Source organism: Takifugu flavidus, chromosome 17 (genome assembly GCF_003711565.1).
Source record: "Takifugu flavidus isolate HTHZ2018 chromosome 17, ASM371156v2, whole genome shotgun sequence".
NCBI lineage: Eukaryota > Metazoa > Chordata > Actinopteri > Tetraodontiformes > Tetraodontidae > Takifugu > Takifugu flavidus.
The window spans coordinates 6,220,447-6,230,296 of NC_079536.1; the positions used below are offsets into that span (position 1 = coordinate 6,220,447).

General features: G+C 44.0%; 2 protein-coding genes across 5 annotated transcripts; both read right to left on the bottom strand.

Annotated features, from left to right (window-relative positions):
- Positions 1-804: 804 nt before the first annotated feature.
- ppp1r42 (protein phosphatase 1, regulatory subunit 42) lies at positions 805-5,665 on the bottom strand. 4 transcript variants are annotated; one of them, XM_057013782.1, is made up of 8 exons: positions 5,284-5,665; positions 3,841-3,986; positions 3,602-3,768; positions 3,377-3,515; positions 2,967-3,083; positions 1,569-1,686; positions 1,365-1,487; positions 805-1,019 (listed from the first exon to the last, which is right to left on the bottom strand). In XM_057013782.1, exons 2-7 carry the CDS (start codon positions 3,970-3,972, stop codon positions 1,387-1,389), a joined length of 774 nt encoding a protein of 257 aa, XP_056869762.1. In that variant the 5' UTR covers positions 3,973-3,986; positions 5,284-5,665; the 3' UTR covers positions 805-1,019; positions 1,365-1,386. The 4 variants fall into 4 exon arrangements, with proteins under 4 accessions (XP_056869762.1, XP_056869761.1, XP_056869763.1 ...); XM_057013781.1 differs by lacking the exon at positions 5,284-5,665 and adding an exon at positions 4,734-4,869; XM_057013783.1 differs by lacking the exon at positions 5,284-5,665 and adding an exon at positions 4,460-4,637.
- A 685-nt stretch (positions 5,666-6,350) lies between these two features.
- cops5 (COP9 signalosome subunit 5) lies at positions 6,351-9,804 on the bottom strand. Its single transcript, XM_057013780.1, has 8 exons — positions 9,517-9,804; positions 9,095-9,329; positions 8,683-8,811; positions 8,314-8,379; positions 8,117-8,202; positions 7,563-7,674; positions 6,689-6,837; positions 6,351-6,611 (listed from the first exon to the last, which is right to left on the bottom strand). Exons 1-8 carry the CDS (start codon positions 9,651-9,653, stop codon positions 6,521-6,523), a joined length of 1,005 nt encoding a protein of 334 aa, XP_056869760.1. The 5' UTR covers positions 9,654-9,804; the 3' UTR covers positions 6,351-6,520.
- Positions 9,805-9,850: the final 46 nt, after the last annotated feature.

Sequence of the window (9,850 nt, forward strand, 5' to 3'; positions counted from 1 at the left end):
CCTTTAACTCTGATCTGGTGGCTCTAATTGGCTGGCTCAACCAACCCTCGGTTTTCTCTGCAGGCCTATCAAAAAGTGGCAAAAGCTATGGAACATGTGCCAGAAATAAAGATTATTCCCTCGAAATCGGCCTTCGCCGGATGGGGGACAAGCCGCCAAGTGAAAGGCGATATGCAAAACGTTTGACTAATTGCCAGAGTGTCTTGAATTGCAAACTGGTTGGTGCAGCTAATAAATAAACCCCCGCGCTGCAATCAACAGGCAGGCGTTGAGGAAATTCTTGGGAGACTCTGAAATTAATCACTCTGATTTCCATGGCTCCAAACGGAGATGCCTGCAAATTAAAGGAGGGAATTATTCATAAAATGCATATCCCCGGACTGTTCCTAATAAACATTGTTTTTGTAAGGATGGAGTAACACTGTTGCTCCAGGCCACCAATTACGAGACGAAAAGAAGGTTAAGTAAGCTTGTTTCCTTAATAAGTCCGCATCTTCCAGAAGTTACCCACCTACTGGGAACCCTGGAAAAATAGTGAGGTTTATTAATAATGATGACAATAAATACATCTGTGTTGTTAATGAATTTGCAATTGTAAAACGCGGTTGGCTCATTTGTCACGTCGGGTTGCGCAGTGTTATTAAAGCCTGGTGAAACAGATCATTTACATTGTGCCACTCTGGCGCTCCCGCTTCAATTATTTTTCAAAATAAACGCGTTTCCCTCAAAGTAATGATCAGAGATCCGCACAATACAAAATGGAATTCTTTTCTGGGAAAAATCATCTGTGACGTTGCATAAAAATGCTCCTCCGCTTCCAATCTGGCGGATCAAATTTTATTTATAGCACCAATTAACGACAAAATTCTATCTAATCCGAGCCAAACACGTAATTCTTATATAATTGTGTTAATTTGAGGCGTGGATATTCTGCAACCATGATTAATCCCAGTAGCAGCCGGCACTAACATGACAGCAGATGATTCATGTGAAGGCCAAATTACAGCAATCCTTAATTTCTGGAACAGAAAAAAGTAAATATTATCAGTTCAAAGGTCAGCAATCACAGAAAACGTGAGATACATTTTTGGGGCGATTTAATGAAGGTAATTTACAAAAACAACTGTTTAATTTGATTTTTAAATGTGGGGTAAAGCACAATACAGGGGGATTCATTAGCGGCTGCGTCACTCATCACGTGGTTTATACATTCCGATGACACAGGATTTAATGAGTTTATTTAACCATTAAAAAATATTTTCTCTCTCTCATGAAGTGGGATGGAGGCTTAAATAATGATTTTGTATCCTCATTTAAGGGTTTGCAGCCTGCTCGAGATGTCAGTGGATTTGATGAATACTTACTTCTTCACAGAAAACAGGCTGATCACATGGTGGCTGTTGGTCTCCTGTTGGTTTCTTTAAATGTTTTCCAGTTAATGAGGAACTGTCGTGTGACCTCATTAATTTCCTTGCCATCGAGAACCACTAAAAGCAGAAAACACCAGTTTGATCAACTGTTGGCATCTTAAGTGACATTTTCGGGGTAGAAGATGGCTGGTATTTCACCGAGGCTTCTGCAGACTGTAATCAGAAGCTCTCTGTACTTTTGTCTTTTACACACTGGATTCCCTCGCAAATCCATCTCCAGCAGCTCGGGCCAGTGTGTGAAGACATCCTCCAAGTCCTGAAAATGCAGAAACAAACCCAAACTATAAGTGTTTGCTCTTATTGGGGTTGTCAATAGCGCACCTCTAAAGACAGCTTTTATACGTGCCTGATCCATATTTATGAGATTAATAATCAAAGACAAACACCAGGAACCCTTTCTTATTTTTTTTAAAGTCAGCTTATGTGTGACCAGCAGTGTGCAAGGGCCAGTGGAAAGTGCATAAACAACACATCCGTCTATTTTAATAAACAGCGTCGCCGGTGTCATGTAACTACTGAGTTTTCTCCTGGGGCGGCGTGAGGCTGGCTCCTCCAGCGGCTTGCCTGAAGTTGTATGTTTATCTAAAGGCACATTAATCCAAGCCTGGAAATATGAATACTCTCTGGACACGCTCTGATTGTTCGTTGCCTTCCTGTCTTGGCCAAAGCGCTTCCACTTTTCCAGCTCGCGCCGCAATCAGTTCAGAGGGGACCCCAGAGCGCCGCGCGCTCTCAGGCTTTGATAAATGATCGTGTCAGGGCCGTCACTCAGAAGGCCCTCACTGAAGAGCAGCCCAGCGCCAAATTGCCCCCCGTGCGGGGGCGTTGAGAACAGCAGAGGCCGGATGCTGGCGGAGCCTGGCTGGCTCTCTCGCCTGGACTAATGATGGGCCAGTTATGAACCTGTATTTGACCGGCTCTTCGATCCCTCTGTCCTCTCACCCCGCGCGCGGCTAACAGTCTCCGAAGAAGCTCCCCATTTGTCACCCGAGCTGACTGCCTGTCATAATCTATTTTAAAAAAATCTATAAGGTTTCCTCTGGCTTCTGAACCAACGGCGCAGGAGAAGGGATCGATCCTCTCCAACGCTGTCTTTGTGGGATCGATGGCGGCAGACGGGTTGCATAAATTAAAGGATATCTGCAAAAAAAGTGACACGTGTACAGCGTTTACCTGCATCAGAGGAAGCAGTCCCAACAAAGCCAATAAGACACATTTTAAAACACAAACCCTCTATCAAATATTGGTGATATAGGGTATCAAACGGGGGGATTCCAAGGCAGGGAGGAGAAATCGGCCTCTAAGGAAAGAGAGAAACTTGTGCTTGTTTAAAGCTGTCAGTGAGACGTGTCTCCGGGGAACAGCTCGCTGATTTGTTGAATAATTCTGACCCTGTGCGAGTCAAGCAGGCTGGGAACCTAGGGTGGGATTCTCAGGATTCAGAACCGCTGCAGAACACAACGGCACAATGTTGCCCACTAATTGATTGTGTTCCCCAGATTCTCTTAAGAAAGTTAAATAAAAAGTTGTTTTTACTGCTACTTGCTGCAGCTTGTTGTCGGCAGCAGAGAAATGCTGAAGCTTCCTCAGCCCTCTCAGGTCCCTGATGTCGTCAATGTTGGTGCGACTGACGTTCAGGACACAAAGGGAATCCTGCACAAAGAATTCCGAAATGAAAAGAGTTAAAGGAAACAGATGGCAGCATTTCATGTTCTGACTTAATCTTGTTCTGGGTGTTCATCTTGCTACGACCGAGTATAATGGCTCATTTATATGTTAGAACTCTTTCACTTTGCGCTGCACTTTCCTGAATTATACAAACAAACATGAAGCGCTGGGGTTTCTACATAAAATATCTATTTTCCATATGAAAACAAATGCATATATTGAATGAGATTGGTTTTGCTAAGTATGTGAACAATGTGGGAGAAAAAAATAGGTCATACAGCCAGTGAGAGGAGCGTTCTGGGGTCAAAGAGCAACTTCTCCCCTGGTGCCAGTCTCTGATTCTGCACATGGAGCTCCCTCAGCTCCGTCAGCTTCTCTAAACCCTCCACCACGGCGATCTTGTTACCACCCAGATACCTACAAGAGCAGGAGACCAACGCGCGGCGCCGGCCTTTAAGCGACCGCCGCAGCATAAGACAGCACGAGGAAACGGGTCTACTCACAGCTTGGAGAGCTTCTGCAGATGAGAGAGGTTCTCTATATGAGTGATGTTGTTGTTCTGTAGGAACAGATGGGTGAGGCTGGAGGCGAAATCCAGGTTGCAAATGTGCGTGATTTGGTTGTCGTAAAGGTAAAGGACAGAGAGGTTCCTGCACACGGAGATATCACCCTGAAACCCGTGAAATCAAAATTATATATAAAAGATGAAGCAAATCAAAGGGTTTTATTAATGTATACTTACAATATCCTCTATATTCTTGTTAGAAAAGTGGAGATGGGTGAGAATTCTCAGGTACTCTTGTGAGGACGGGCCTTGCTTCCTTTTAACGTGGCTTCTAGATTTAGCTATCAGCTCCGTGGTCAGACGGACCATGATGGCAGTGGCAACTGTTCGGACAGACAAGTGCATGTGAACGGACACAGAATGTTCCGGCTAACAGGCAAAACTCATCTGTGGAATAACTGGTAACCAGTGGGTGCTGGAGGACATCCCACAATGCACCAGGTGAGAGCGAGGAATACAGTTCGCCAGTCAAACCAATGGATCAGACTCAAGTGTCTGGAACAGGCCCAGTGTGCACACTTTTGGAGTGTGGGAGTCAACCAGACTAACCAGGTGGACATCAGAATCTTCTCACTTGGGCAACTGTGCTGACCACTGCCCCACTGTGACTGACAACTAGCAACTAATCAAATTTGGATATTTCCACCTTCATTTTACAACTGATTATCCATCACAGTCCTGGTTGAAAACGTACAGCAGTCGCAGTGTAGATAAGGGACATCATGGCGAGGTTAAAGGACATAGGAGACACTGATCAATAAAAGTGAGCAGATCTAGACAGGAGCTAAGGACTAACCTAACTCCCCTAAGGAGGCTCAAAGAAAGCAGTTCATCAACGTCAAAAACTGCGGGGCAGCCGTAGATGTTAGAAATATACCGGTAACAATACGGCAGAAAGCTAAACGATGCATTAAACAGCACTGACGTATCGAGTTACAGTTGAGTCTGAGCGAAGCTACTTCCGGTGCTAGCATAAACTGTCGTTTTTTCCCCAAATAAAACCTTTTTGTTTGTTTTTAACGTCCCACCAATAGTTTTACATGTAGGCAACGTAAACTAAAATGTCATACCTTTGTCACTCACGAGTGTTTTAGAAGGGAAAAAAATTCAACAGCCACTCGGGATGTTGTGATGTTAGCCTACACGTCGCCATGGAAACCAGCAAAACTAGTTGCGGCCTTGGGCTCGATTATTTCAGTTGTGCTGAAATAGTAAATTAAATATATCACCACGGGTGTGGTTGTTTTGGAGTGAATTCACAATGGTCTCACGCAAGACGACACATATGATCGTTTTAATTTCTTTTTATAACCACTCTTCTTTCAGGGTAAATAATTGTAACTGCCAGACAACATAAATAATGGCTTATTAAAATTATCGATTTACCTACATAACTACAATTGAGGATATAATTTATATAGGCATATGTATTTTGGTAATTTTATTAATAAAACAGCATGCCAGTGATTGGGGGCGTGGTCTTCGCATATTGTGTTCAACATAAATGACAGTTTAAAACATCCAAAGCTTCTGCCGTGTATTATTCACGGATGATTAACAAAGTCACAGGTGACCCTGTCGATATTAATCTATGTCATGTCAAAGTTCAAAGTACAGTACCTGGATGTCTCCATTTATGGAGGAAGTGCGGGATCAACGTGGGTTGCGGGTTCAGTTCTACCCAGAGCCAAAAACAATAACTCAGAAAAGGCAGCTTTTTCCTGCAAACTCTTCTGATCTGTGCAGAGCATACTTTGGAATTAGAAACACTGTTAAATATTAAAGGAGTGAGATAAAATACACGGGTAATTGACTTTTGGCTGACCACAATTTGACTTGATTGTAATTTGCATACATTTTCCCTTTCCACCTTAAGTCATGCATACAAATATCCATCTGGTGATAATCACAATATTTACATGTTTAACTAGTTCAATATGTTTCAGGGATTCTTAAATCACAACACAAAGCCCTATTTCCGGGGAAACAATTTTAGAAAAACACACAAAAAAACCCCAAAATAGTTACCCTCAAACTATTTTGAAGCCTGATCGTTTCACCATTAAATGTGACAGTTCTCCACTGCTCGCGGAACACCCTCTACATTTAAGACTGCTTAAATAACGGCAAAAGAAAATCATTAGAAGAAACGCTGCCAATGTCCATGCGCATGACAGAAAGCAGACACCTCCAGCGGCCCGCCGGGGCCGTCTCCCCCAGCAGTACACGACATCAAAAATATACATTTAACCATTACAATGCCGCGAAAAACACACAACCTAAATCCAGGCCGCCGCATCTGTCTGGTATTTTAAAAAAAGCAGACACGGCCGGTGTCCGCCCGGACAGTTTGCAGACGCGCGGTGTGAATAGAGTCCAGTGTGCGCGGCTTCTGTTCCATCAGTGCTGCAGACGAGCCGTGCGTGAGCGTGCGTCGCCGGCAGCCCGGAGGGGCGTCCAACGCATGGCAGCAGGTTCCCGCTGATCCGACGCAGAGGCCCCGGGTTTGTTGTTCCATTATGTAACGCTCCGGCGGGCTTCACTTTAAAGCCGGGCTGTTCTAAACGGAACCGTCGTGCGTGAACTCGTGCCGGAGGAGTGCGAGCTGACGAGAAGAAGGCTATTCTAGCAGCCGTCAAGTGCATAAAAGGAAATGATGACATGAACAAAACACCCATACACAGAACTGCTGCGTTTAACATTTAATTTTTCACTGGAGTATTGTATTTATACAGCGATTTCTAGGATGAAAAGAAGGCTAGGATAAAAAAAGCACTCCAAAATAACTCACAGCCCAGAGTATGAATTAAACACACACCAGTGAATGCTGGACATGCACAGGAAACCAGGACATTATTTAACTGGTAGATGTGTTGATTTGATTGAAGAGTTTGTCCTTAATTACTTGAGACATCAGGCCGTGAATGGCTTCTATGGTTGTCTTGCAGCTGGGGGGCAAAAAAAGGATTTATTTAATTTAAAACTACACAACGGACAAAGGGAACTATTTTAAAAGTAAACATGCCTGTCTCGCGTCGCCTTGGCCAGTTTGTCCTCAGATTTCCGGTCATGCGTGTCCAATCCCAGCATGAAGCTTCCTCTGCCCAGCTGGGCCTCCGACTGCTCCAGCTTCTCCGACAGGTCGAACACCTGGCCCGTGGTGTAGTCCGAGTTCTGTCCACCGAACAAACACACGCGAGTCCAGGCTGAAGCTCGTTTACGCGCAATTTCACGACAAAAGCATTTTTTGTTTGCAGAGGAGCAGAATTTTGTAGGATTGCGACGAATCTGTCTGACAAGCTGCAGGAACGCTCAAGACAGTGGAAAGTTTGCTTAAGGCGAGGCCGAGTTTTTAGGGGAAGAGGTAATTAGCACACAATGGCGGGGCCCCAGACGAGGGCGACAGTGTAGCGACTGACAAAGCCCGTCACCCAAGAAACAGCTCGCCGTTGACGTCTAGTCAATTCATCTTCATTCTAAATGCCAAAAAGCTAACTGTTTGGATAAGCCTGATGCCTAATTATAGGCCGTGTACAAACTCAGGACGCGGCGTCTGCATCCACAATGGGAACTCACAAGGGGCATTCAGCCTGTAGAGTGAAGAGTGTGTGTGTGTGTCTGTGTGTGTGTGGAGGGGGATGATCCACAGTGAACCACAACACCTCCTGTGTCACCCAGTTAGCTCAGACTGTAACAGTCATCACTAATATTTCATAAAGCTGCATTTTAGCTTATTACTGAGTCAATAAACACAAACCCTTGGTTAATAAGCAGTAATAAATCACAGTGTTACAAGCGGGTGACCGCTTGTCTCAATGACTTATAGTGTATTAATTAACCATAAATCAAAATGTCAAACATTTCAGAAAGTATTTAGTTTTTTGAAGTTTCCTACATACCGTGAGGAGACTTGAGGAACTTAAAGTATTGACCCAGTATTTGTTCCAAAGGAGTTCCAGGAGCTTTCTATCAAGGGAGGACTTGAAGTAAGTTACTTCCAGTGCATAATACCTGAATTAAAAAAACAAATCAACATGCAACTATTAGCCATGTATTTTACAGCATAATTTCACTGACCCAAGTATGATTACTGTCAACCTTTTTCCACTACCTACTCAGCTATACTTGTTCTTGACATGTTGTCTCTGCTAAATTTTAGTACCGGTACCTGTCACCAGTTGCTTTTTGGCACCCACTCAAATGGGCTGCCAAGGAGGATAAAGTGAAATGAATGGTGACATAAGGCACTGCAGATGAATGATGGATCAGAACTACGCTCGCCATTTTCACCCACTTTCTCTGTCAAACACCCAAACAGTAGTTTCCTTCAATCTCTTTACAACAACCAGATAGAAAAGGCAGCCACCCCCCAAGAAAAGTGATCATCTGTATCAACGGCATGCTGTAATTCCAGAAAGAAATACTCCAAAGTGATATTTTAAGACATACTCACTGTTTACAATGAACCCCAAAGTCTTCTATCTTATTCAAGGGGATTGTCTGGTACTCAGAGGGACCTTCATCAGGAGGTTTGTAACCCTGAAAATCCAAATAAATAAATAGATTTAGAAAAAGAGTTTATCCAGCAATATTGACCATTATGCTACAATTAACAAGCTTTTTTTATGCTATTCATGGCCTTCATTTTACCTTTGGGTAGGTCCTGAAGGCACCGAGGTTGACCTTCCCTGCCGAAATAGTCCGAGTGGGGTCGATCTGTGGAGAGCGGGATACAGTAAAACAGGAAAACAAGGTCAGGGTCGTGCAAACCTCCAGAGACCACTCGAATGAGGCCACCAGCAGCCTTCAACTCTGGATGTCAGTTTGCATAAAATAAGCAATTAATCATACGATGCCCATGGCATTTAGACACTGCGCGCGAAAGGGAATGTAAATACCGTACATGGCTGCAAATGAAAGAAAAACACACCATTGTTTTTGGGATTACAAGTCTTATTAATCAATATTAATTTCATAAGATAAAAAAAAAAAGGAGGGCTAATTTAAGATCCATCTTACCACGACGGCTACAAACGGCTCCTGAAACTGCTGGTTGAGCATCTGAGTGCTGACATCGATTCCCGACAGCCAGCATCCGTAACCGGGATGACTGTGATACCAGCCGATGGCGTTCTCCAGCCGGCCAACCTGCAGGGCGAGCTCATTCAGTACTTCTCAGCTCAGAACAGAACTGTGTGTCAGAACGCCACAGAAATGCGAACAACAGTGTACGAAATAAATGTGAATCTCTCTATGCTTACTGATTAATCATAAAATTTCCCATCGCAGCTGAAGAAAAATGCTCGGTTCTCAGAGATCAGACAGTAGACACCATTGCACATGTAGTGCATTATAAATCAAAATCAGGCCCCATTTTTCTGTGGTAGGCAGAACTATTTCCTCGCACCCATACTCTCTGTGTGTGTCTGACCTGTTTGGCATTTTCAATGTAGGCAGCCATGTATTCATAGGCAGCAGCCTGAGCGTTGACCCTTGTCTCTGTGCCCTCCACCGGCAGAGCAAAGCTGTCCATGATGATCATCGTTTCACCGTCCACCTTCCCCAACATGAGGCCCATCACCTCCAGGTTTCCCCCAGAACGGGCGTGCATCACCATCTTCAACAAGGCCAGCGCCGAAATCTTGCAGTACTTGAAATAGTGATGGCTGTGGAGGAAATAAAACCTTCCTGTCAACAGTTGCAGCTTAATGACGCCGCATAACACAGCGGACCGTAAACAAACCAGCGTTAGCTTGTAGCGAAGCTACAACGGCTTTTCTAATAACAAGTCAAAATATTTCGTGAATTATGAAACATTGGAATTAAACATCAAATCTACAGATTCGTACTCACTCCTTTGTCCATGGCTTTGCAGCGAGAATTTCTTGCTGTTGCTTTTTGTCATATTTGTAAATTTCATCTATGCTTTGAACTTCCTGCATGTTGTTGGTTAGCTCCCATGTTTTCTGCGCCGTGCTACTCCCCGCCATGGCCCAATTGATTCACCAGGAGGGACGAGTCCCTAAAAGTCCTACTAATGTTCAATTACACGTAAAACTGGTAAATTTCCCCGAAGGAGGTAAAGCAGAGTCGGGTCCAAATTTTCTCCGGTTCAAGGAGCCATGACAGTGGGTTATACCAACACCAAAGCACAATGGAGGACGTACATGATAGAAGAATATTTTTT

Coding starts and splice junctions, on each gene's coding strand:
- ppp1r42 (XM_057013782.1), bottom strand. CDS start 3,972: ATGGTCCGTCTGACCACGGAGCTGATAGCTAAATCTAGAAGCCACGTT. Junction 3,516..3,601: donor CTGCAGAAGCTCTCCAAGCT/GTGAGTAGACCC, acceptor CTGCTCTTGTAG/GTATCTGGGTGGTAACAAGA. Junction 1,687..2,966: donor ACAAGCTGCAGCAAGTAGCA/GTAAAAACAACT, acceptor CTGCATTTTCAG/GACTTGGAGGATGTCTTCAC.
- cops5 (XM_057013780.1), bottom strand. CDS start 9,653: ATGGCGGGGAGTAGCACGGCGCAGAAAACATGGGAGCTAACCAACAAC. Junction 9,330..9,516: donor GCAAAGCCATGGACAAAGGA/GTGAGTACGAAT, acceptor TTTCCTCCACAG/CCATCACTATTTCAAGTACT. Junction 6,612..6,688: donor GCCAAGGCGACGCGAGACAG/GCATGTTTACTT, acceptor TTTGCCCCCCAG/CTGCAAGACAACCATAGAAG.